This window comes from Pelophylax lessonae, assembly GCF_965119305.1.
Source record: "Pelophylax lessonae genome assembly, chromosome: 3".
Taxonomy (NCBI): domain Eukaryota; kingdom Metazoa; phylum Chordata; class Amphibia; order Anura; family Ranidae; genus Pelophylax; species Pelophylax lessonae.
The window spans coordinates 13798640-13826507 of NC_138770.1; the positions used below are offsets into that span (position 1 = coordinate 13798640).

A 27868-nucleotide genomic window follows, 5' to 3' on the forward strand; every position below is an offset into this window, starting at 1 on the left:
ACAATGTAAAGTAGTGAGTGTACAGCTTGTATAACAGTGTAAATTTGCTGTCCCCTCAAAATAACTCACCACACAGCCATTAATGTCTAAGCCATTGGCAACAAAAGTGAGTACACCCCTAAGTGACAATGTCCAAATTAGGCCCAATTAGCTATTTTACCTCCCCAGTGTCATGTGACTCGTTAGTGTTATAAGGTCTCAGGTGTGAATGGGCAGCAGGTGTGGTAAATTTGGTGTTATCGCTCGCACTCTCTCATACTGGTTACTGGAAGTTCAACATGAGGGCAAAGAACTCTCTGAGGATCTAGGCTATAAGAAGATTGCCAAGACCCTGAAACTGAGCTGCAGCACGGTGGCCAAGGCCATACAGCAGTTTACCAGGACAGGTTCCACTCAGAACAGGCCTCGCCATGATCGACCAAAGAAGTTGAGTGCACGTGCTCAGCGTCATATCCAGAGGTTGTCTTTGGGAAATAGACGTATGAGTGCTGCCAGCATTGCTGCAGAGGGTGAAGGGGTGGGGGAGGGGTCAGCCTGTCAGTGCTCAGACCATACACCGCACACTGCATCAAATTGGTCTGCATGGCTGTCATCCCAGAAGGAAGCCTCTTCTAAAGATGATGCACAAGAAAGCCCGCAAGCAGTTTGCTGAAGAGAAGCAGACTAAGGACATGGATTACTAGAACCATCTCCTGTGCTCTGATGAGACCAAGATAAACTTATTTGGTTCAGATGGTGTCAGGCGTGTGTGGGGTTCAACCAGGTGAGGAGTACAAAGACAAGTGTGTCTTGCCTACAGTCAAGCATGGTGGTGGGAGTGTCATGGTCTGGGGCTGCATGAGTGCTGCCGGCACTGGGGAGCTACACTTCATTGAGGGAACCATGAATGCCAACATGTACTGTGACATACTGAAGCAGAGCATGATCCCCTTCCTTCGGTGACTGGGCCGCAGGGCAATATTCCAACATGATAACGACACCAAACACACCTCTAAGATGACCTCTGGCCTGCTAGAGAAGCTGAGGGTAAAGGTGATGGACTGGACAAGCATGTCTCCAGACCTAAACCCTATTGAGCATCTGTGGGCATCCTCAAATGGAAGATGGAGGAGTGCAAGGTCTCTAACATCCACCAGCTCTGTGATGTCATCATGGAGGAGTGGAAGAGGACTCCAGTGGCAACCTGTGAAGCTCTGGTGAACTCCATGCCCAAGAGGGGAAAATAATGGTGGCCACACAAAATATTGACACTTTGGGCCAAATTTGGACATTGTCACTTAGGGGTGTACTCACTTTTGTTGCCAGCGGTTTAAACATTAATGGCTGTGTGTTGAGTTATTTTGAGGGGACAGCAAATTTACACTGTTATACAAGCTGTACACTGACTACTTTACATTGTAGCAAAGTGTCATTTCTTCAGTGTTGTCATATGAAAAGATAGAATAAAATATTTCCAAAAATGTGAGAGGTGTACTTACTTTTGTGAGATACTGTAGCAGTCGGTAGAGGGGTTAGAGCAGAAGTCTGTAATACAACATAGAGTATATAGCGCAGGGGTCAGGACTCATAATATTGGTATTCAGTAATCAGTGGTGGATTACATGTATTTATGTCATGTATGTATTTAGTGTTAATGACCCACCTGTGCTGATCTCTGTAGGAGTGTCCTCCTCTATAAATGTCCCCGTTATTCCATCCTCCATAGACTGCTGATCATCCCTCACATACCTCTCTTCTTTTTCTACTTTAACCTCAAATTCTATATCGATTGGATCTCCACTCTAAACCAAGAAAATGAGAGAGAATATCATCTGAAAGTTATAAGCTTTAATATTGTGATATTATGAAAAACAAAAAAAAGAAAAACACATCCTTCCCATAAGTCCATGTTGTAGATGCTCCAATCCACCAACCCTGTAACATTGAGGGATGGTGTGACCTTCCTGTGTGGAATCCCGGGAATACAGAGGACGGGGACATCTCTCTGGTGGGTTTCTGTAGCTGGATGACTCCACCATGGTGTCCTGGTACAGATCTTTGTGTTCCTTTAGAATCTCTGACTCCTTCATCACCCCATCCTCATCATCCTCCTCTTTTATCTCTTCTTTAACCTCAACTTTAGAATCTCTCAGGTTTCCACTCTCAATATATAATAAAAATTACATCAATTGTAACAATGCGGATAATGTACAGATCCTAATAATACTATCAGTGATTGTTCCTCATCTACCTGATGATGGTGAGGGATGGTGTGACCTTCCTGTGTGGAATCCCGGGAATACAGAGGATGGGGACATCTCTCTGGTGGGTTCCCATTACTGGATCCATCTGTAGGAAACACACACACTGACTGAATACATTGTTTCTATGTGTTTATCAGATGATGGGGGATCTAGGTGGATCCTCCGTACTGCTCTCTCCTTTACAATAAAGTCTCCTCTTACCCGGTGATGTGAGGGGCGGCTGATTCTCCATCATGACGTCCTTGTAGAGATCCTTGTGTCCTTCTAAATACTCCCACTCCTCCATGGAGAAATAGACAGTGACATCCTGACACCTTATAGGAACCTGACACACACAATGATACAGTCACCATCCAGACACATCCCTTGTCTGTTACTGGATAATGTCCCAGCACCGCTCACCTCTCCTGTCAGCAGATGAACCATCATGGTGGTCAGTTCCAGGATCTTCTGCTCTCTGTTCCTCTCAGGTATCGGAGAACGAGGTGGAGGCACCACGGTGGGGCTCTGAGTCCTGCTCCATCCCCCTGAGATTGGCTCTCCACTAGACTCCTTCACTACAACATAATCCTACAGATCAGGAGAAAGATAAAACGATATCAATCATCTGACATCATCTACATGTCTATAATAAGAACATGGTCTTTTGACCAGACTAGATAAGAGTGATGTCATGTGACCTCCCAGATTCCTCCTCACCTCTCTGGTCAGGTCTGTGTTTTATTAATAGAGGTAAGAGTGATGTCATGAAAAATTGAAAAAAGTGCGCTAATAATAAAGTTGTGCTGCTACCAAGATCCAATGTGTGGAAATGAATGTATGTACTGCTTGACTCAGCTGACTCCTGTGCTCAGGATGCAGGCAGCATTGCATCCCGAGCACAGGAGTCAGCTGAGTCAAGCAGTGCACAAGAAGGAGAAGAAGAGAGGATCCTGCTGCAGCAGAACTTTAGGAATCCATAGAAAGAACCGCTGAGCGCACAGGATACAAACCAGACTCTCCTCCCCATCCCTCCACTACCAGGCTTTCTCTACAGCCTCCCTGATTAAAGATTTCTTGTCTAAATGGATTTTTTTTTGTATGACTAAGTGGATCTGAGCAGGAGAAGGAGAAAAAAGTGCCTAGAAGTAGAGGATAAGTAGCCGATCGCCTTGTGCTTTCTGGGAATATTGGTCATAAAGGCCCATTGGACACAGGACACTTAGCAGGTGGAATTGCTGTGGATGGTAAATTGAGGACAAGTGCCAGGAGAAACTTTCCCATCATTTCAGTACAGGAAGAAAAGGAACATTTTTGAAATGCTCTCCATTTCTTTACATCTGGTAAGGAGCTGTCTGAACATTTGGTGAAGGGATAATTGATTCACCCTGAGTTTCTTGAGGTGATATCAGGAGTTTCTCAATAGCGATCATTTATATGCCCTTTTGCATTTTTTATCTGGTAAGAAGCACATCTAGAAGGTGGTGGCAAACTGTCACCAACTTGTCGTGATCACTTCATCACCAGTTTATTTTCATCACATCTTCACATCATCATCTTTTCGTTGCACAAAGACTGAGTTTGTTCAACAGATATATTGGACAATTTGTGTCATTAGGCTGTAGACTCAGCATATTACCTTCATTGTTTTATATTGTATCTCACCCGGTGGACAATTTACTGAGTTTTGGATATTTTCTTTGGACTTTTATGTGTGGTCACGGTGTTGACTTAGCACATGTTTGAACACTTATCAATTATTGTTTGAATTGTTATCACGTGGTGGATTATATATTGCAATTTTGTATATATAAGAGTGATGTCATGTGACCTCCCAAAATCCTCCTCACCTCTCCGATCAGCAGGTAGATGATCTCCAGGGTGTGGCTTAATAACCTCTCAGTCATGTGACTCTGATCCTCCTCCATTATCAATGGTGTGGTGGTCATGTGATCTATGCAGGTTTCTCTGTAGACGGATAATGAAGAATTATCTGGATTGCATTGGTTGGACAATATTAGGATGGGGATATAAGGGGTTATAGGCGGGTTGCCCCTAGTGGGAATTGGAACATGTAGATTGGGTTAATTAGGGGGATCTTTTTATAAAGAGTGGTCACAGGTTATCTGAGACCATCAAGACCAATGCAGAGCCCAAAGCCCTTGATTGGACAGGAGGATGGACAGTCCACTGCCAGAGTGTAGGGAATAGAGGAGAATGTCCGTATTGAGGGATCAGAGGATCAGATAAGTAAAAGTGCTTTTACTGGATCCCTACACCAAAATTACCATGTAACCCTTGAAGTGGGGCTGCCCCCATTATACAAGGGTTAAATGCTCATTTGGGTTTTGGTAATTTTTTGTTTCCCCAGAGATGGGCTTTAAACAAAATTACATTTTCACACACGATAAAATCTGCATGTTATGCTTGTAAAAACAAAGCGCCCCCCCACACACACGCACACAATTATGTCAACTCTTAAAACTGTGTGTCCCCATGAAATAGTGTCTAAATTCGCTACCCAACATGGTGCAAAGACAACGCTATAAAAGACGGCCGAACAATTGGCCGTCTTTTGTCCAGGGCTGTCGTGTCTGTTGAAAACTGTCGTGACTGCACACAAATTTTGTCGGCCAACAGCAGCCGACTGCAGAAGTGATGTCATGTGATGGTTAACTTTCCTTGTGTTTTTTCTTTTCTGAGCATGCCCAGTCTTGCAAATCTGCTGATTGTCAGCCGAATTCTGTACTGACTGGCGAACAATCGGCCGTTCTGGTGTTGGCCAACAAAAATTTTAATGCCTACACGAATGATTCTTTTCGGCCGAAAGTGCTTTGTCGGCTGTCGGAAGCATCATACTAACAAGCCTACAATCGGCCGATCGGTCGTCGGCCGAATATTTACGGCCGACAATCGGTACGTGTGTACAGGGCTTTATACTCCGCGCCTCTGGTGAACCTGTGCCACACCAGTTACCCGGTAAGCCACTCCTCTTACATCAGGCTCTGCCACGTTACCCCGTGACAAGCGCCTACAGGTCATTCGTTTAGAGAAACCCGGTAATAATGGCCCCAGAATCATTGCTCTCACTCTAGTGTGCGGCCAATACCCCCCTTTGTGACAGCGTAATATACATGACAGGTCCTCTTTAAGGAGACATTAGGGGTCTATTATACCTCCAACGCCATCTATGGACCCCAGTGAAGCTGATGAAATACAGATCGGGATCAACCAGCTTTTTCACTGACTACTGTGACCAGGGAATGATGGCACTTAACCTGGAAGTGATAAAATGCTCATCTCTTCTGGATTCATTCACCAGAGAGGAGATCTGAGAACTGATCACCCTCCACTCCATCCACCATGCCGATCCTGGGCACATGGTTAATATAGTGAGGCATAGGGATATTTGTATCTTCAGAGGAAGGGTGTGAAAGGGCAAGTTTCAGGAGAACCCAAATCCGAATCTCATCCCTCGTTACAAGAGACTGCTAAGGTGAGAAGATGATTGGTGGGAAAGGTGACAAATCTCCAGAATGAAGAGAATTTTTTGACCCCGTAAGTGGAGGAATGTTCTGACCCTGAAGGGGTTACTCTAGGTTTCCACACTATATATGTGTGTATCATCATCTGCTGGAGATAAAAGACGTCACAGTGACTATGGAGGAAGAGGACGGACATGACGGGGGGGTTGCTGGGTGTAAACAGAAAATAAGATCTTATTACCTTGTCTGCTACCACGTCCAGCAATGTCTCCTCTCTACTTCCTCCCAACTCACCTTTCACCCGAAAACGTCTTTTATACTTGACATCACTTCCTGTGACATCACTTCCTGTCTACAATTTACATTACTTCCTGTCTTCTATAGATACTTCCTGTCTGGGTGGAAGTGAGATCACCACCTTGTGGAGCTCAGAGGAACTGCAGCCCTGAGAAATGTCTCATAGGGTGAACACGGCCTTGTGCTGTGTGTATATGTACTGTATATCCTTATAGATGGGTCATCTCCACTCCCACCAAGGGGGGAGAAATATTTTACTGCCTATTACCATCACACGCTCACCCCCCCCCCCTTTCCTGGCCAGCCAGGCTGCATGCTCGGATTAACAGTTTGGTATTTATTTCCTGGTTGACCTCGCACAGTTGTTTTTTGGTTTCTTTGATTTTACCACTTAAGCCCCGGAAGATTTTACCCCCTTCCTGACCAGGCCCTATTTTGCGATTCGGCACTGCGTGACTTTAACGGACAATTGCGCGGTCGTGCGACGCTGTACCTAAACAAATTTAAAGCCCTTTTTTTCCCACAAACAGAGCTTTCTTTTGATCACCTGTGCGATTTTTTGATCATGCGCTATAAACAAAAAAATAGACAATTTTGCAAAAATAACAATATTGTTCACATTTTTTATATGAAATTCCCCAAAAAAATGCAAAAATCAAAATTTTTTAACATTTTTGGCCAATTTGTTTTCTGCTACATATGTTTGGTAAAAAAAATCGCAATAAGCGTATTTTGATTGGTTTGCGCAAAATTTATTGCGTTTTTCAGAGTATTCAGAGTCTGGAATGTAATTTTGGGGGACTCAAAATTTGGGGGTGTGAAAGAAAAAAGTCTTTACCACTTCCGACCTCCCTATAGCAGTTTTATTGCTACAGGGCAGCCGTGCTGCTCAGAACCCCATATATAGACGTGATCCTGCACTTCCAGGTAGTGTGCGCAAGTGCGCTCTGCCAGCGGCTCACTACCACTGTGATTCTACACAGCAGGTCCCGCAGACGCGATGTCCGCCGGCACCCGCTGATCGTTCGGTACACAGGCAGAATGGCAATCCGTCTATGTAAACAAGGCAGATTGCCGTTCTGTTAGTAGGGAAGGCATAGATCCTGTGTTCCTGCAAAGCAGAGGCACTGATCCATGCCTTCCCCTAGTAAAAGCACCTCCCCCAATACACAAACACTGGCTAGGCACACATTTATCCCTTTGATCGCCCCTGATGTTAACCCCTTCCAAGCCAGTGTCATTAGTACAGTGACAGTGCATATTTTTAGCACTGATCACTGTATTGGTGTCACTGGTTCCCACAAAGTGTCAGTTAGTGTCTGATTTTCCCGCCGCAATAAAGTCCCGCTGTAAGTCACCGATCGCCGCTATTACTAGAAAAAAAAAATTCCATAAAAATATCCCATAGTTTATAGATGAGATAACTTTTGCGCAAACCAATTAAAATACGCTTATTGAGATTTATTTTAAACAAAAACCTGTAGTAGAATACATATTGGCATAAATTGATGAAGAAATTTGATTTTTGTACTTTTTTTATTGGATGTTTTATAGCAGAAAGTAAAAAATATTGTTTTCTTTTTTGCTTATAGCGCAAAACTTTGAAACCGCAGAGGAGATCAAATACCCCCAAAACAAATCTCTATTTGTGGGGAAATAGGACATCAATTTTATTTGGGTACAGCATCGCACGACCGCGTAACTGTCAGTTAACAAGTTCAGCCCTGGAAGATTTACCCCCCTTCATGACCAGGCCATTTTTTGTGATACGGCACTGCGTTAAGCTAACTGAAAATTGCGCGGTCGTGCGACGCTGTACCCAAATAAAATCAAAGTCCTTTTTTTCCTACAAATAGAGATTTATTTTGGGGGTATTTAATCACCTCTGTGGTTTTTATTTTTTGCACTATAAACAAAAAATGACCGACAACTTTGAAAAAAAAAAATATATATATATTTTTTACTTTCTGGAGAGTGGCACCTGTAAAAACAATCAAGCGGCTGAACAGCCCATATGATTGGTTTTACAGTGCAGGGAATTATCTGCAGAAAAAGAAGATATGTGAATGATGCCTGTAGCTCCACCCATCATCCAGATATCTTCACTCAAAGTCCATGACGTCATATGAGGTCGTTGGGCAGGAAGTGGTTTAATACAGGAGAATAATGTCCACACCCCCCCTAAGCATCCGCTTATTTGAAGAAACATAAACCATTTGGAGTGCCAGAATCTCAATCTTCTTCTCATTGGTATAATGTCAAGGATTTTGCAGACAGAGGAAATGAGCTTTTCAACGTTAGCAAGCATGTTGTGTGAAGGTCCTTCTTCATTATAATGATAATGTGGGGGAGAGAAATTCTGTGCACCTTCTTCCAGTACGGCATCGATATCCTCTCCGTTCCCTCCTGGCTCTGCATCCTCTAGGACCGGCATATCGGGATCTGACTCCGGTTGGGAAGCTGGATCGGGAGAAGAGGCAAGGAGTTTTGGAGCTCTGGACAAAGATGGCCGTATTAATACGTAATCTGTCCAAGGAATGGCGACAGAAAATTCTGCTTTGGTCAGGTAGCCCACATGTTGTGTGTCTGAGATAGAGCTAGAACCAGAAACGGACATTGGTGGTAAAGCATGGAATTTATATACAGTCCACTATTTTAGACAGATAAGACAGGGTCACCCTGTACCTCTGACCATTACTCTATTATTCTTTAGGATAGAATCAATATTTTTCATTCCAACTTCCATTGCATTGGAAGAGAGGCAAGGGTTAACGCAAGTTCACAGGCTGTAACTGCAGACAGATATATATACCTGAAGAACAAGACCAACACATGAAGTTACCATCAGAAGATGCTGCAACCCCCCCAAGGACACATCCAATTATCATGATTGAGTATACCCTTTAGGGACACAGCATCCTCCAATGACAACTCATATGGCTAAGCTCATGAAGGCCACATCAAGCAAATAGGTGACTCATTATCAGGGGTTGTTTTCTCAGAGAATAGGTGCAGGAACTCCCCCTTTCTTTGCCCCTACCCACCTCTGAGCATTATTCCTAGGTTCCACCCCCTACCCACCTCCGAACACCATTCCTTGGTTCCACCCTCTACCCACCTCCAAGCATCATTCCTTGGTTCCACCCTCTACCCACCTCCTGAGCACCATTCCTTGGTTCCACCCCTACCCACCTCCGAGCACCATTCCTTGGTTCCACCCTCTACCCACCTCCGAGCACCATTACTTGGTTCCACCCTCTACCCACCTCCGAGCACCATTCCTTGGTTCCACCTCTACCCACCTCCGAGCACCATTACTTGGTTCCACCCTCTACCCACCTCCGAGCACCATTCCTTGGTTCCACCTCTACCCACCTCTGAGCACCATTCCTTGGTTCCACCCCTACCCACCTGTGAGCACCATTCCTTGGTTCCTCCCTCTACCCACCTCCGAGCACCATTACTTGGTTCCACCCTCTACCCACTTCCAAGCACCATTACTTGGTTCCACCCTCTACCCACCTCCAAGCACCATTTTTTGGTTTCATCCCCTACCCACCTCCCAGTACTGCCCTTTTTGACAATACTGAACCAGGTATCATTTTGTGCTGCTCAGTAATTTGTATGGGATTTGGTAATGATAACAAGAAAAACTGTAAAATAGATTCCCTGCAGCCAGTAACAATAAAGACCCCCACCAGTATCAATAGTTTCCCTAACAACAATGAAGCACCTGTAACAAAATCCCCCCTAGCAACAATAGACTCCTGGCTGCAACAAAAGATCTCCGCACAGCCAGCACCAATAGACTCTCCATCAGCCTGCAACAACAGACCTCTCCCTCAACAGTAGATCTCACCCAGCAACAACTGACCCCCCAGAAATGTAAGACCCACCCCCCCCCCACCCCCAGCAATAGTAGGTCCTCCACCAGCAACAAAAGACCCCCCTGCCAAAATAGATCCCCTCCATCTAGAATAGACCCCCCAGCAGCGAGCATCAATAGACCCTGCAGCACACTCCAGCACCCCTTGCCATTACATAGTCAGTGCTAGAGGTGTCCTAACTGCATTCCCCCGCATTGCTGCTGAAAAATATCCCTGCTTAGTATGCTGGAAAACCTCCTCCTGTTCATAAATGCCTAATCTGACATCCTGCAATGCAGGTAGAAGTGTCCCAGTTGGGGTTTGAACTGAGCAACCCAGTGCTGCAAAGTGATGACCACTAAGACATTCTGCTGCTCTGTCCTTCTGTTCAATTTGCACCACTCTTCTAGAATGACCTTCTAGCTTAACCACCATAGAGAAAAAGGCGAAAGAAAATTCTGCTTTCGTCAGGTAGGACACATGTTGTGTGCCTAAGATAGAGCTAGAACCGGATACAGACATTGGTGATAAAACTGCTTCCTACTCCGGTACAAGAGACACATTGTCACTCCAAGGCTGAGTATTGAGCGGACCTTTGGCAGAGCCAATCTTCTCTGATTTAGAATTGGCTCCCTTTCTCCTGGTCTCCACCATAGCTATAAGTGAGGGTATTACCCTGTGGGGTACTCATGGAATAGGGTGCAGGAGATAGGGTGCAGTGTGTCTGAAAGGAGTACGCGGTAACCCAGGTGTTGACTGTCCGGCAACGAGTGGTGAAAGGGCACCTGAGTAGCTTATCACGGTTCTAGATGGAAGTGGCATTAAAGGGTGTGACCAGCGGTGTGACCACCTGAGACTGAGCTCTGAATTTTAGCGCAAAGTTTGAAAAGCTTACGCCGTAAGGGGAATACATTCCAGACTTAGTAATGTTTTATAGAATAATGGTCAAAGTTACAGGGTGACCCTGTCTTATCTGTCCTGAATACTGGACTGTATATAAGTTCCATGCTTTAATTGTCATAGTGGACATACCCCCGAAGAGGTCCTCGGGGACTGGGTTCCATAGGTATGAAGTTCCATAGTGATGAACTACATCCCTGGACCTGTATAGCACCCTGTGGCTAACTCAACACATTGCACCAAGTGCCATAGTGAGCACCTCAAATTTGATGTCTCTTCAAAATAACTCAACACACAGCCATTAATGTCTAAACCACTGGCAACAAAAGTGAGTACGTCCCTAGGTTAAAGTGCCAAAAATGATCAAAAGTCAATATTTTGTGTGGCCACCATTATTTTCTAGCACTGCCTGGTTGCCGCCACACATGCTTTACACCATCTGAAAAAAATAAGTTTATCTTTGTCTCATCAGACCACAGGAGATGGTTCCAGTAATCCATGTCCTTAGTCTGCTTGTCTTCAGCAAACTGTTTGCAGGCTTTCTTATGCATCATCTTTAGAAGAGGCTTCCTTCTGGGACGACAGCCATGCAGACCAATTTGATGCAGTGTGCACTGTATGGTCTGAGCACTGACAGGCTGACCCCCCACCCCTTCAACCTCTGCAGCAATGCTGGCAGCACTCGTATGTCTATTTTCCAAAGACAATCACTGTATATGATGCTGAGCATGTGCACTTAACTTCTTTGTTCGATCATGGCGAGGCCTGTTCTGAGTGTAATCTGCCCTGTTTAACCGCTGTATGGTCTTGGCCACCATGCTGCAGCTCAGTTTCAATGTCTTGGCAATCTTCTTATAGCCTAGGCCATCTTTATGTAGAGCAACAATTCTTTCTTCAGATCCTCAGAGAGTTCTTTGCCATGAGGTGCCATGTTGAACTTCCAGTGATCAGTATGAGAAAGTGAGAGTGATAACACCAAATTTAACACACCTGCTCCCCATTCACACCTTAGATCTTGTAACACTAATGAATCACTTGACACCGGGGAGGGAAAATGGCTAATTGGGCCCAATTTGGACATTTTCACTTAGGGCTGTACTCACTTTTGTTGCCAGCGGTTTAGACATTAATGGCTGTGTGTTGAGTTATTTTGAGGGGACAGCAAATTTACACTGTTATACAAGCTGTACACTCACTACTTTACATTGTAGCAAAGTGTCATTTCTTCAGTGTTGTCACATGAAAATAATAAAATATTTACAAAAATGTGAGGGGTGTACTTACTTTTGTGATATTTTATATTTTATTTCGTACCTAGGATCATCAGCACAGATACCTGTATATACAAAACATTTTGGTCTGATTTTTCTCCTCTGTGTCAGCCCCAGGTCGGGTTAATTTGTTGGGGGTTGGAAGGAAGGCCGTGTGCTAGTAAGCCATGTTTGTATTTATTATGATGTACATAAATACAGATTATGTTCTATGTCTATGAAACACTAATATCGAGTCTGTTAATTTTAAGAGAAAACTGTCTGTACATCTTCAGCGTCCCCTGATGTAGATCCATCATCAATCACAATGCCCAACGTACTTGAAAGAATAAATTAAAAAAAAAGACGCTTTCGCCGTCATGGAGACCCTCTGCCTACTGCAGGCTACCTGTTTCACATCTTTTATATAGGTAAGGGGCGGGGCCACCTGTCTACATCACCTGGTGGCACCGCCCCTTCTGACATCAGGGACCCAGCATGCACCGGTCCATGATTTCAGAAGGGGGCAGTGCCACCAGGTGACGTAGACAGGTGACTCCGCCCCTTACTTATGTAAGAAATGTCAAATGCTGGAGGAACCTGCAGTAGTTATTTTTTAATAAACCCCATTTTCTTCTAATGCTGGGCAATGCCGGCATTCTTTTCTTTTCATTCATCTGTCAGTGGGGAAGCCCGCTGACAGCTGATGAGTCATGGTTGGTAAGGATGCGGGCGGCCGGCTTCCTGGCTTGCTGCATAACAAACAGCTATTTCTTCATACAGAATTTGCATCGGTCGATCGTTTTTTTTGACTGATTCAAATTCGAATTGTTCTGAAAAGATGGAATTTGTTAAAATTTGTTTCGTTTGTACAATTTCTAACAGATTTCAATGAAGTTCATTACAATTTCATTTGGAGATTTGGATACATCCGAATCTAGGAATAACTAGAAATTTGTCTGAATTTGTATTCGCACCGAAACGTATTTCACGTGTCTAACACTTAATGGCCACCCGCTAACAGCTGGGCTCCCAGCCAATGCAAATGGCCACCGGTGGCAGGGCCCACTCTCCAGGCATGGACCCTCTATATATGTGTGCCATAACACTACCCCGCTGATAGCTCGGGACATCCTGGAAGACTTCTGGATACCAAAGGAAGCTCCTGACATCCCACACAGCTGCCCAGCACGAGACCCGCCCACCAATACTTCCAATAGGTAGGAAAACTTCATACAAAAATGGTCCTATAAGTGAGGAGGACAAAAAAAAAAACATGACCTTTGGCTTATCCTGAACATTTATGGGGTGGGGTCTTATGGGGGAGGAATGAGGGCGGGGCTACCCAAAGGTATGCTGCCATGGACATCTGTCAGGAAAGCACATTATGGCCACTAGATGGAACTGACCATTATAGGAAATCCCAATTCACCATGACTGGGGGAATGCCGGTCAAATTTCATGAACACATTTTTAACAACCAGACCTGTAAGTGTTTGTGAAATCTTCCCGCACAAAATGTACTCAGCCAATGAAAGGTAAGGACTCCATTTTTATTTTTCTCCTGGTATCAATGGCCAACACGGGACAACACTTCATCCATGTCTTTGGTGATCTCTGATCTCCTTATGAAGTGTTTCTTACATGATGAAGATCAGCCATGGAGTATATCTGAGGTGTATATCAGGGTGTGCTTCTTCCCCACATGTCCACCAACATTCATATAGAAGACATTTCCCGCACTTAAGGCAATAATACACCTCCAGGGTTGTGTGGGACACCTGATGTACAGGAAGACAGGACTAGTGAGGACGAATTCCCTCACTCATGGCAGGAAAGTGGCTTCTCCCCTGTGTGAGATCTCTGATGTCTGTAAAGAGTGGACTTCTGTGCAAAATATTTCCCGCACTCAGGACAGGAATACGGCTTCTCACCAGTGTGTGATCTCTGATGATTCTTAAGACTAGACTTATGTGCAAAACATTTCCCGCACTCAGGACAGGAATAAGGCTTCTCACCCGTGTGCAATCTCTGATGTTTGGAAAGCTCAGACTTGTGTGAAAAACATTTCCCGCACTCAGGACAGGAATACGGCTTCTCACCCGTGTGCAATCTCTGATGTGTGGAAAGATTGGACTTCTGTGCAAAACATTTCCCACACTCAGGACAGGAATACGGCTTCTCACCAGTGTGTGATCTCTGATGATTCTTAAGACTAGACTTCTGTGCAAAACATTTCCCGCACTCAGGACAGGAATACGGCTTCTCACCCGTGTGAAATCTCTGATGTGTGGAAAGAGTGGACTTCTGTGCAAAACATTTCCCACACTCAGGACAGGAATATGGCTTCTCATCAGTGTGCAATCTCTGATGCACGGAAAGAGTGGACTTCTCTAAAAAACATTTCCCACACTCAGAACAGGAATATGGCTTTTCCCCCGTGTGCAATTTCTGATGTCTGTAAAGATGGGACTTCCCTGAAAAACATTTCCCACACTCAGGACAGGAAAGTGGCTTCTCCCCCGTGTGAGATCTCTTATGTCTGTAAAGACTGGAGTTCTGTGCAAAACATTTTCCGCACTCAGAACAGGAATATGGCTTCTCACCCGTGTGCAATCTCTGATGTTTGTAAAGATAGGACTTGTGTGAAAAACATTTCCCGCACTCAGGACAGGAATACAGCTTCTCACCGCTGTGAGATCTTTTATGCATATTAAGATTGGATTTAAAACTGAAACCCGTCCCGCACTCAGTACAGGAGAACCTCTTATCTGGTGGAAGGACAGCACCATCGCTCACAGTCTGAGGTTCCTCAGGATAAGAGGAATACGATGGTCCGGCACCGTCCCTCACAGTCTGAGGTTCCTCAGGATAAGAGGAATACGATGGTCCGGCACTGTCCCTCACAGTCTGAGGTTCCTCAGGATAAGAGGAATACGATGGTCCGGCACCGTCCCTCACAGTCTGAGGTTCCTCAGGATAAGAGGAATACGATGGTCCGGCACCGTCCCTCACAGTCTGAGGTTCCTCAGGATAAGAGGAATACGATGGTCCGGCACTGTCCCTCACAGTCTGAGGTTCCTCAGGATAAGAGGAATACGATCGTCCATCTACACTGTGTGGTGCCGGATGGACATTTGAGGTAGCCGGGTTTTCTCCTGGACTATACTGTGTGATGTCCTCATCTTCTACTTTACAGTCTGGAGACAAAGTGAGACAATCCTCTGAGGTTTTCCTCATCTCCCATCCATCTACTAAAATAGAAATACAAAGAGTATTACTAGACATCAGCAGATTGGTTCCCCTAAACCAGGACTCCGCCCACATCAGACAGCTTTGTCTCTGAGGATCTTACAATTCCCCCCTCAAGGTAACTAGTAAATGGGTCCTCTGATCTCCTACCAGTTCATTTCTTTATTCATAGACCTTAGTCAGAGAGTGAGGAAACAATGAGAACTGTCTTTTATAGGAGTGACAGTAATGAGGGGATTATGGGACGAGTGTCCCCTCCCCCTCTATCACTCATTGCCATCTTCCCAACACAAGAAGTCCTGCACTTCCCTATTTAGTCCATGATTTAGTCATGAATAACAGCGGGGCTGAGCCCCACCAGAGGTCAGAGATCATTGGGTTTTTGACTCCTCCCTCATTATCACTTGCTGTTTAAGGTTACAAAGTTGGAGGATGTTATCACATTATTATCACCATGTAAAAGTCTGTCCTCCAATCAAATCATCAGATATAAAATGTCCAGCTGGTAGAAAATGAGTGTATCAAAAGAGAATCCATATTATGTGTATATATAGCAGTGGGTAGAGGGGAGAGAACAGAAGTCAGGATTATGTAATGTACAACATAGAGTATATAGTGCAGGGGTATGTAATGTACACCATAGAGTATATAGTGCAGGAGCATGTAATGTACAACATAGAGTATATAGTGCAGGGGTCAGGAGTATGTAATGTACAACATAGAGTATATAGTACAGGGGTCAGTAGTATGTAATGTACAACATAGAGTATACAGTGTAGGGGTATGTAATATACAACACAGTGTATATAGTGCAGGGGTCAGGGGTATGTAATGTACAACATAGAGTATAGAGTGCAGGGGTCAGGACTATGTAATGTACAACATAGAGTATATAGTGCAGGGGTCAGAAGTACGTATGTAATGTACAACATAGAGTATATAGTGCAGGGGTCAGGAGTATGTAATATAAAATATAAATGATATATTAAAAAATACCCTCCAATGGAGTGGGGACTATTATGGGCATATAAGACAAAACAAATTCCAAAAACATGGATTATAAAACAATATCCATTTTATTACATACAGAATAAAAACTAGACTATAAAAGAATGTGGCCTGTGAACATTTGTGTAATAATATGCTGGAAAGAGAGGCTGAATTGTGACCATCTAACATGAACTTCAAGACCAACAGGCTGGAGCAGAGTGATTGGTGGTGCAGCTGAGCTGCCAGAACGGCACCGTGCTTTGCTGTTACGGGTGGTTTTGCAGCGACACCACCCAGCCTGATGAATCTGTGGGTCTGGAAGCTCATGTTACATGACCTCAGCTGCCTGCTCTGTATTCAGCATTACACTTACCATTGGATGACAGTTCCATCTAGTAGTGTGGTGTTGCTGTCACTAGTGAAATGACATCCATCTGAGGATACCTGGTCCTATTTTGATGCCCCCTGTGGCTCACAGCGCCCTCTATCTTAAGCCTAAGCATCATGGTAGCACAATTTTTTGTCTTTATGATCCTTGGCTTGTCCATGTGACAGCAGTGCATATGGCCGGAATACCTTTATACCTACCATATGAGCATCCCGAAGAAGATTTCCGACCCTCATTTTCGAGACCCCTCGGATGTCTCATTTCATTATTATGTTTTGGTTGAGGTCTTGGTAATCTTACCGGTAAACTGCTATCTCACAAATGTTCACAAGCCACATTCTTTTATAATCTAGTTTTCAATCTGTATAAAATAAAATGGATATTGTTTTATAGTCCATGTTTTTGGAATTTATTTTGTCTTATATGCCCATAATAGTCCCTACTCCTATGGAGGGTATTTTTTGGATGTTATGACCGGGATGATGGCATTCTCACAGCTTTCCACCATTTACATTTATAATATAAATTATACAGTGTAAGGGTCAGGACTCATAATATTGGTATTCAGGAATCAGTGGAAGGTTAAATGTTTACATGAGACAAGCTGCAGAGGTCCCACACCGCTGCCTCCCATCTCCTGAGACTGCACTCAGTGACTTGGGCGTGAGACTATACAGACATATCCCTCCACTCGGCACAGCCAGCAGACAACAGAGCAAGTAACCCTGGGAGGGTTGTTCTGTCAGAGATCTTACTAGACCCGGGTATGAAGAACCAAAACACATGTCCTAGGTTCCTAGGTTTGATAGCACCTATAGTGAAAAACTGAATTTTTGTAAAATCTTACCGTAAAATTCCTTTCTCTGAGTCCTCTGACAGTCGCCGCCCCTCATATAGTCTTCACCAATGGGTATTGACCTCTTATCCACAGGAGTAAGCTAGGCAGAAGATTTTGTTAAAAACACAAAACTTTGCATAGACACACCTACAGGGTGCTGTCCCTCTGGTCCAATACCTCCCCGGCTAGCCTCATTCCCAATTCAGTTTGGTAGCAAGCAGTAGATAGTCCATGAACCCCAAAAAGAGGGGTGGGGGCGGCGACTGTCAGAGGACTCAGAGAAAGGAATTTTACTGTAAGATTTTACAAAAATTCAGTTTTCTCTTACGTCCTCTGACAGTCGCCGCCCCTCATATAGTCTTCACCAATGGGATGCCCCAAAGCAGTGTAGACATGAGGGGTGGGAAACGCAACCGTCTCAAGGTAACGAAGCACCCAAGGTCAGATAAAAGAACCTTATCTGAACCAAAAAGGTAACCCACTGGGTAACAGGAAAGCTCAACAGGAGCGAACAACCCCAGGAAGGTAAAATAACCAAGGGGGAAAAAACCCCCACAGGAGGGGAAAGGCTAAAAATGCAATGTCTGCCGTACATAGAACTTTGCGGCCAAAGGAGGCAACTGCCGATGCCGAAACATCAAGTTTGTAAACTTTGTAAAGGCGTGCAGGGACGACCAGGTCGCCGCTTTGCACATCCGGGACACCGACGCCTGATGGCGAAAGTCCCAAAATGCACCCTCTGCTCAGAAGAGTGCGCTGTGACAGGGAAGGGCGGAACCCGATCCCCGGGCGAATAAGCCTGTACAATCGTCCATCTGAACCAGACAGGAATGGTTGCCGCAGACGCAGCCATACCCTTCCGAGGCCCTCGGGAAGGACAAAAAAGAGAATCCGACTTTCAGAAGGATTCCGTAGACGACAGGTAACCCTGATCGCCCTGACAACATCCAAGGAATGCAAGGCAAAACTCCATAGGATGCGTAGGATTAGCACACAGCGAAAGCAAAACAATGTCCTCATGGAGATGGACATCAGACACCACCTTCGGAGAGAAGGATTGATGAGGTCGCAAGACCACCTTATCCCTCTTAACCACCAGGTAGGGGAAGCGGCAAGATAGGACCGCCAACTCCGACACACTGAAAGCAGATGTGATCGTCACCAGAAAGGCAACTTTCCGTGACAGTGCAAGCAGAGGAATCTCCCGGATGTTCTCAAAGGGAAGACGTTGCAAAATGGACAGAACCAAATTCAAGTCCCAAGGGGTTAAGGGCGCCCACCGAGGGGGGGCCAAATGACGCACCCCTTGATAAAGGTGCGGAATGGCCAGCGCAGAAAACTGACCCTCAACAGTGGACAGTGCAAGACTTAGGTCCACACTGGATTGCAGGAAGGCTAACACCCTTGCCACCGAAAAGTAGCGAGGATGGAAACCCTGCGATTTGCACCAGGCGAAGCAAGCCTTTCAGGTACAATAAGAAATCTTACCGGACGAGGCCTTCCTAGCTCTAAGCAAGGTAGGAGTGATCTCCGACGAGAAACCCCGATCTCTCAAGATCTGGCTTTTAACAGCCACGCCGACAAGGCCAGCGATTGTAAAGTAGGATGGAAGAACAGCCCCTGAGACAACAGTTCGCCTGGTAAGGGGAGCCGCCAGGGAGGCTCGACGACCATTTGCATGACGTCCACGAATCAAGACCGGCATGGCCAGTCTGGGCCCCCAGGACCACCAACCTCGGTTCCGAGACCAACCTGCGAAGGAACCGTGACAACAACTGGATCGGGGGGAAGGCGTAAATCAGGCGAAACTGATTCCAAGGCACCACCAGCGCGTCCGAGGCGGCTGTCACAGGATCGCACGCGCTTGCCACGAGCCTTCCCACCTGGTTGTTCAGAGGAGGCGCGCCATCGCGCACACAGCATGTGAAACACCTTCAGGTCCAAGGCCATTCCCCCTGGACGGGGTCTGGTGACTCCGATAGTCGGCCTGCCAGTGTTCCATACCCGGAAAGTGAACTGCCGAAAGCGCCGAGACCAGCGTCTCGGCCCCAGGCAAAATCTCAGCCACTTCCTTGGCCGCCCGGGCACTTCTGGTGCCCCTTTGGTGAGTGATGTACGCCACCGCAGTGGTGTTGTCCGCCTGCACCCGCACAGGGTGGCCCTGAAGACGATCCCACCAATGGAGCAAACAGAGTCTGATCGTGCTCAGTTCCAAGGCATGTATCGGTAGGGAGAATTCCTCCTCCAACCAAGTGCCCTGGGCAAACAATTTGCCCAGAACGCTCCCTCAGCCCAACAGGCTGGCCTCCGTGGTACTGAAACCACGTAGGTACCACAAAATTGTGGATTAAATTGCGCCATTGTACATTCACCACTACGTGAAACTCAGCGGGACAGGGAATACCTGAGCCGCTTTCTGGGTTCTGCAGGTTCCAAAGGAGGACCGCTTACCCGGCGGGTGGGGCTCATCCTTTAAATGCAGTGTATCCACAACAGAACTATAAGCGCAGACATTGCTGCGTGTTCTATGGCCGACCCGGAAGGGGAGTCGACCCCCTCCACCTCCCCACCGACTGAGAGGACTGAGACCCTTCAGGGGGTACACTGTCCATGTCAACCATATCTAGCTCAGGATAAATAGACTGAGACAGGTTGGGTCTTTTTCTAAAAGCCCGCTTAGACATCAACAGAGTCACTTAAGACGCTAAAGTTGCAAGTGCAGAAGGAAGGGAGCTTAGCGCAGAAGATTCAGGCATACCTGAAACCCTCCACCAGCGCTGGGGGAAACATGCTGCCCTGGGACTCCAAAAAAAAAAAAAAAAAACCTACTTAAAGATTTTCTGGCGCTGGCCCTTTAAATCAGAGTCAGCGGCGGACTCCGCCGCAAAGAGGACCAACATGTGCCGCTAAATACAAGGTAACATAGCTGCCAGTAAAGCATGATCCAGAAAAAAACAGCATAGAAAAGCCCCCCAGAAGTGTAGCTGTACTATACCAGCTTCCAGCTCGATCCGACTGCAGAAAGGAAGTGATGTCACGCCGCTAGAGGCCCAAACAGGAACTAAGGAAAAATGGTTGCCCATGTAACTCTATGGGGAGGCTCTGGGAAAATGGCCGCTGAACCATACACTGCCCACATTAAAGATGGCGCCCGAAAGGGCGCGGATACACTAGGGAAAATGGCTGCTGAATGCCCACACATGAAGCCAGAACAGCATGCCCACACCCAAAATGGCAGCCCCGCGTGTTTTACACCGCAGCGGCCCCCACCGCCATGTCTGTACTTCTAAAGTGACACAAAACACTCCCGAGGGACTCAGGGACCCCCGCAAACCCCCCCACAGCGCGGCATGACCGCAATTAGCGCCCCAGCAGGGACACTGAGGGAGACACAGGGACCGCACAGACAGACATGAGGGGATCACACAGACTCTAACAGACTGCCATCCCCATGAGAGAAGGCCCCACACACACACCCCCGGGCATACAATGTATAGACAGAGGGGGTACTCACTGATCCATGCAATTCGTGGGTGCCACTCTGCGAAGGGAAGCCTCCCACCCCGGGTGGTGGGGGTGCCGTCAGCCAAACAGGATTCTAGCAACACGCTGCGTACCGCAGTTGAGAAATCCTAGCGAAGTGGCCACTTCGCAGGCTTTGTCCCTGAGGACAGGGACAGGTCGTTTGCGAGGCCTGCTAAACGCTCAATGGCGGGCTGGGATTCCGTAAGGCTCTAGTATAACCAGTCCAATTCCCAGCTCTGCAAACGCTGACTAACTAAGCGCAGGAACAAATAAAAAGTTATTAGTGCAAAGAAGAACACACTTAGCAGAAAATAAAATGTAATAAAACAGAGAAAAGGGCTGCCTACTCCTATCTAGGCAAAAGACAAACTGAATTGGGAATGAGGCTAGCCGGGGGTATTGGACCAGAGGGACAGCCCCCTGTAGGTGTGTCTATGCAAAGTTTTGTGTTTTTAACAAAATCTTCCGCCTAGCTTACTGCTGTGGATAAGAGGTCAATACCCATTGGTGAAGACTATATGAGGGGCGGCGACTGTCAGAGGACGTAAGAGAAATTAACATTTTGCTGCCAGCTGAACCCCAGAATCTCCATAAATCCAGTCTAGAGACATAAATTGTGTCTGCAGCACAGAGAAGGAAGATTATCCAAGAGAAATACAGGAATACAGGACAGGGAACACAGCTCAGGAAAGTGACCAGGGGATTACAGGCTGATATCACCCAGTCCCCGCCCTACTCTGGACCAATCAGTGAGCAGTATGGGTGGAGGAATGTATTTAGTATTAATGACCCACCTGTTCTGATCTCTGTAGGAGTGTCCTCCTCTATAAATGTCCCCGTTATTCCATCCTCCTCCATAGACTGCTGATCATCCCTCACATACGTCTCTTCTTCTGCTTTAACCTCAAATTCTATATCGATTGGATCTCCACTCTAAACCAAGAAAATGAGAGAAATATCAGCTGTAAAATATAAGATTTAATATTGCAATATAACATTAACAATCCACACATTGTCTCCATGAGTCTGTGTTTTATAAGCTCCGCCCACTAACCTTATAACAGGTGGTGTGATCTTCCTGTGTGGAATCCTGGGAATACAGAGGACGGGGACATCTCTCTGGTGGGTTCCTGGCATTAGGTGGCTCCATCATATCCTTGTGTCCTTCTGAAAACTCCTCCATCACTCCATACTCCTTACCCTCTTCTTTATACTCTTCTTTAACATTAATATTATCATCCCCGAGGTTTCCACTCTGAATATATAATAAAACATTCATTGTAACAAATATACTGTGTATAAATCAGAACTACCAATAATTGTCACTCATCTACCTGATGATGGTGAGGGATGGTGTGACCTTCCTGTGTGGAATCCCGGGAATACAGAGGACGGGGACATCTCTCTGGTGGGTTTCTGTAGCTGGATGACTCCTCCATGGTGTCCTGATACAGATCTTTGTGTTCTTTTAGAAACTCTGACTCCTCCATCACCCCATCCTCATCATCCTCCTCTTTTATCTCTTCTTTAACTTCAACTTTAGAATCTCTCAGATTTCCACTCTGAATATATAATAAAAGTGACATCACTACGTCCACAGCCACCCCTCTGTCCAAGTATGCCACGTCCACAGCCACCCCTCTGTCCAAGTATACTATGTCCACAGCCACCCCTCTGTCCAAGTATACCACGTCCACAGCCACCCCTTTGTCCAAGTATACCACGTCCACAGCCACCCCTCTGTCCAAGTATACTATGTCCACAGCCACCCCTCTGTCCAAGTATACCACGTCCACAGCCACCCCTCTGTCCAAGTATGCCACGTCCACAGCCACCCCTCTGTCCAATTATACCACGTCCACAGCCACCCCTCTGTCCAAGTATACGACATCCACAGCCACCCCTCTGTCCAAGTATACCACGTCCACAGCCATCCCTCTGTCCAAGTATACCACGTCCACAGCCATCCCTCTGTCCAAGTATACCACATCCACAGCCACCCCTCTGTCCAAGTATACAACGTCCACAGCCATCCCTCTGTCCAAGTATACGACATCCACAGCCACCCCTCTGTCCAAGTAGGCTTGTGACGGTATCAGATTTTAATGCTGCGATTAATTGATTAAGGTTTTGCCACGGTATACGGTATTATCACGGTATTCTATTATTAAATTTAAATTATTAAATTTTTACCTCACTTGAATTTCATTGCTGAATTTAGGGGCTTTGGTTCACTTTTGCACATTATTATATAGTCAGTCAGTACAGACTCTGTGAACCAGGCCTAAAATAGGTCACCAAGCAGTGTCTGGCCTAACTGGTGATAACTGGTCCTGGCGCTCGGCTCCGATCCGATGGCCTGGTCATTAAGAGGGCAAATCCTTGTGGTCAAGAAGTGGTTAAACCTGAAGGAGGTGTTGTTTATAAATTACTTTACTATTGCTTTAGGCCTGGTTCACATGTATGCGGGTTGGCGGCCCACATTTGCACAGGCATAGCAGCCCATTGATTTGAACGGGCTGCTATGCCCTCATTTTCCGCACAAAAAAGGTGCATGCAGCATTTTTTTTAAATTCAGTGGCCTTGAAATCCATCCTGCTTTTGCACCATGCGACTAACCTGCAGTTCCTGCTCTGGCAAGCTTTCTGCATTTTTTGTATAGGTGGGCACGGCATTTAAAAACAGTTTGTGTGTGCAGCAACGGCAGGTAAGTCGCATGGTGCAAAAGAAGGATGGATTTCATGGCCACTGCATTTTTTTAAATTCTGCATGCACCTTTTTTCAGCTGAAAACACAGGCATAGCAGCTCAAGCCCATTCACATCAATGGGCTGCTATGCCTGTGCAAATGTGGGCCCCCAACCCGCATACATGTGAACCACAAACCCGCATACATGTGAACCACCCACCCGCATACATGTGAACCACCAACCCGCATACATTTGAACCAGGCCTAAAACAATAGTAAAGTCATTAATAGATAAAAATACCGGTCCTCCTGCAGGTTTAACCACTTCTGGATCGCAAGGATTTGCCCCTTTAAAGACCAGGCCATCGGATCAGAGCGCCAGGACCAGTCATCACCAGGTAGGCCAGACACTGCTTGATGGCTATATAATAATGTAATGTGGGCGCTGCTATGCGTGTGTGTGTATATATATATATATATATATATATATATATATATATATATATATATATATATATATATATATATATATATATATATTAGAGCTGCACGATTCTGGCCAAAATGAGAATCACGATTTTTTAGCTTGGAATAAAGATCACGATTCTCTGTGTAACAAAAAAAAAAATTGGGATAACTTTACTGTTACGTTTTTTTTTTTTTTTATTCATTAAAGTCTATTAATTGCGTTTGAAAGACTGCTGCGCAAATACAGTGTGACATAAAATATTCCAACAATCGCCATTTTTTTCTGTAGGGTCTCTGCTAAAAAAATATATAAAATGTTTGGGGGTTCTAAGTACTTTTCTAGCAAAAAAAAAAACTGATTTTAACTTGCAAGCAACAAGTGTCAGAAAAAGATCCAGTCTTTAAGAGGTTAAACTTCCTTTCTCCCTGGCAGAGGGAAGGAAAAGATACAATGTAATCATTTTTGTTTATAGTTACTGGGAGACTTATGCCCCATACACACGTGCAGATTATCTGCAGACTTTTGTCTGCAGACTTACCTTTTCTATGTAGTGCAAGGGCCTGCCGGATTGCATACAAATTGAAAGTGTTTAGGTTTGACCTCATATTATATGGTTTTGGTAAGTCTGCAGACAAAAGTCTGCAGATAATCTGCACGTGTGTATGGGGCATTAATGCTGAAAGGCTTTAGCTGTGTGAGTGAATGAGTCATCCAGCTCACTGAAATGTATCAATTCACAAGTCAGATTGAGGAGCAGAGAAACTCGGTATTTTAAAAATGCCACAATAACAATACCGTGGCTATGCAATACCGCGATATATCGAATTACCGAAAACCGGCATATGTCTACTTAAGTACAAAAAATGTTGAATACTTTAGTACTTCTACTCGTCACTTTTTGATCGAGCACTTCCACTTCTACTCAAGTCACTTTTTGATCGAGCACTTGTACTTTTACTCAAGTATGGGTTTCGAGTACTTTATACAACTCTGGGTCAGTGGTGGAAGGGTTGCAGCAGTCGCACTTGCGAAGGGGTCCTGGATTTCCACCACTGTAGGGGGCCCGCCGCTGCTCGGGAGATGGTACACTGGTCATTAACGTGCACTCCCCAGGCACACAGTCCCCGCCCTGCCCATCCTCTCCATCCGCATGGGTGCTCACAGGCACACGGTCCTCGCCCATCTTCTCTGTCCGCCCATTGAGATAAGTAGGGTAGGGATATACAATGTCAGGAGACTGAAGGAGAAAATCAGCTGACCAGGGCTGGGCCAGTAGAGTGAAGGGGGAGGAGCTCTCCACTGTGGGAGGAGACCCCATGATGGGATAAAAGTTACTGGAGACACAGGAAGAAAGCCAAAGATACACTGGGACCTAGCAAAGAGGAGGGACCGAGTGATCTGCAAGGGAGTGACACTGATCCAATTCCTCAATATCAGCACTGCCACTGATTCCGCCCTCCCACACACACACCACTGCTGCCACTGATCCCCCCCCCATACCAGCACCTTTGCTGCCACTGAATCCATCCCCCCACCACTGCTATTACTCATCCCATTCCATCCCCCCCCCAACCACCACCCTTGCCACTGACTTTATGCCCCCCTCACCACTGCCACTCATCCCATCCCCCCCACCACCACTCCCATCTCTCCCTCACCGCTGCCGCCCCCCACCACCACTGCCACTGATCCCCCTTCCCCCCACACCAGCACCTTTGCTGCCGCTGAATCCATCCCCCCACCACTTCTACCACTCATCCCATTCCATCTTCCCCAACCACCGCCCTTGCCACTCATCCCATCCCCTTACCACCACTGCTCCCATCTCCCCCTCACCGCTGCCACTCATCCCACCCTCCACCACCACCACCGCTGCCACTCATCCCATCCCATTCCCCATCCAAACACCACCACTTATCTCATTCCATTCCATTCCCCCCACCACCCCTGCCACTCATTCCATTCCCCAGCCACCGCTGCCACTCATCCCATTCCCTCCACCATTGCTGCCTCTCATCCCATCCCACCACCACTGCCACTTCTTATCCCATTCCTTCCCTCCCTCCACCACAGCTGCCAATCATCCCATCCCCCCACTACCACGGCTGCCACTGATCCCATCCCCACCCAACCACCACGGCTGCCACTGATCCCATCCCCACCCAACCACCACGGCTGCCACTGATCCCATCCCCCACCACCACTGCTGCCACTCATCCCAGGGGAATAACTAAAGGGGTCGCAATTGCAATGGCCCATGTGTTTCCCCTGTATACCTGGATAAGGGGGGGGGCGGCCTATAGAGGAACAATTCTCCTCCATTTTTCTCCTGCAGCTGCTAAAAGCCAAGTTCTCCTCCTCTTCCTCCCATGGGCATTCAGCGGCTGAAGGAGGAAAATGGAGGGGATTTGTTCCTCTATGTGTCACCCCCGCTGCCCTCAAGCCCCGGAATAAGTGGGAAGGGCCCTGGCCGGGGCTCAGGGGGGCCCTTCATGGTTTCTTGCACTGGGGCCCTGAAGGTTCTAATTACGCCTCTGTGTCATAGGATTCTCTGACTCTGATTGGAAGGACATTGGGAGGAGGAGCTGTGTGGTCAGTGTGGTGTCATAGGATTCTCTGACTCTGACTGGAGGGACATTGGGAGGAGGAGCTGTGGGGGGCGCTGTGTGAGGTTTCTGCACACAAAGAATCATTTCTCCCGGGTGCGTCCCACCTCTTCTAAAATTAAAAATTAACTTTGTCTGTGGGCTTTGTCAGGACACATCATATTCCTGTGGTCTCCGAGTACTCCGGAGACTTTACTGATCACATTTTAGGATGAATATCTGAGACTGGGATCATTATGAAAAAATAAATTCCGGATATTTACTGCAAATTACATTTTTTCCCTCTTTCTTCTTATTTGAATCCTAAAAAAAAAAAAAAAGACATTCATATTCCAATCCTCCCTAAATAGAACCCCCCTACCTAAAAAAGGTAGTATAATCCGTTTTGTCAGGAGTGTGTTGTTGCCAGGCCTGGGTTTCTGCTATTAATAGCAGCTCTCTACTCAGTGCACAGAAGCTGCTCAACTGTCGGGTAATTACCAGCCATTCATTGTTTCCACAGTGACTCACCTGGTAACCATTACCTGCCTCATTAGTCCAGCCTACAGCCAGCCCCTTTTTGCTGTTTAACCACTTCCATACAGTGCAGTTAGACACCCTTCCTGCCCAGACCAATTTTCAGCTTTCAGCACTCTCACACTTTGAATGACAATTGCTCAGTCATGCTACACTGTAACCAAACAAAATTTTTATCATTTTTTTCACACAAATAGAGCTTTCTTTTGGTGGTATTTGATCACAACTGGGGTTTTTTTTTCGTGATATATGCAAAAAAAGAGCAAAAATTTTGAAAAAAAAACACTTTTTTTTAGTTTCAATTATAAAATTTTGCAAAAAATTAATTTTTCTTCATACATTTGGGCCAAAATGTATACTGCTACATGTCCCTGGTAAAATTAACCCAAATTAGTGTATATTATTTAGTCTGTGTGAAAGTTATTGAGTCTAGAAGCTATGGTACCAATTACTGAAAATTGATCACACCAGATGTACTGACGGCCTATCTCCTTTCTTGAGGCCCTGAAATGTCAGGACAGTACAAATACCGCCCAAATGACCCCTTTTTGTAAAGTAGACAGTCCAAGGTATTTA

The 27868-nt window shown here is 46.0% G+C and overlaps 4 protein-coding genes across 4 annotated transcripts in view; 1 reads left to right on the plus strand and 3 right to left on the minus strand.

Moving 5' to 3' along the window:
• LOC309550227 (uncharacterized protein) overlaps positions 1–27868 on the plus strand; it is a 1381219-nt gene that overhangs the window by 55391 nt on the left and 1297960 nt on the right.
• The window catches only part of LOC309548714 (uncharacterized protein), a gene marked incomplete at its 3' end in the record, with an annotated part of 357939 nt that continues 331823 nt past the window's right edge, over positions 1753–27868 (minus strand). Inside the window, exons 4-5 of the mRNA XM_082248670.1 lie at positions 1870–2141; positions 1753–1759 (exon numbers count right to left, since the gene is read on the minus strand). Coding sequence (XP_082104796.1) covers positions 1753–1759; positions 1870–2141 — 279 coding nt within the window. The remainder of the gene's footprint in view (positions 1760–1869; positions 2142–27868) is intronic.
• LOC309548715 (uncharacterized protein) overlaps positions 3760–27868 on the minus strand; it is a gene marked incomplete at both ends in the record, with an annotated part of 346981 nt that continues 322872 nt past the window's right edge. Inside the window, 3 exons of the mRNA XM_082248671.1 lie at positions 3760–3797; positions 8372–8601; positions 13930–14369. Of these exons, the coding sequence (XP_082104797.1) occupies positions 3760–3797; positions 8372–8601; positions 13930–14369 (708 nt within the window). The remainder of the gene's footprint in view (positions 3798–8371; positions 8602–13929; positions 14370–27868) is intronic.
• Positions 22047–27868, minus strand: part of LOC309548716 (uncharacterized protein) — a gene marked incomplete at its 3' end in the record, with an annotated part of 124146 nt that continues 118324 nt past the window's right edge. The window contains exons 2-3 of the mRNA XM_082248672.1: positions 22348–22575; positions 22047–22268 (exon numbers count right to left, since the gene is read on the minus strand). Of these exons, the coding sequence (XP_082104798.1) occupies positions 22047–22268; positions 22348–22503 (378 nt within the window). The 5' untranslated portion in view covers positions 22504–22575. The remainder of the gene's footprint in view (positions 22269–22347; positions 22576–27868) is intronic.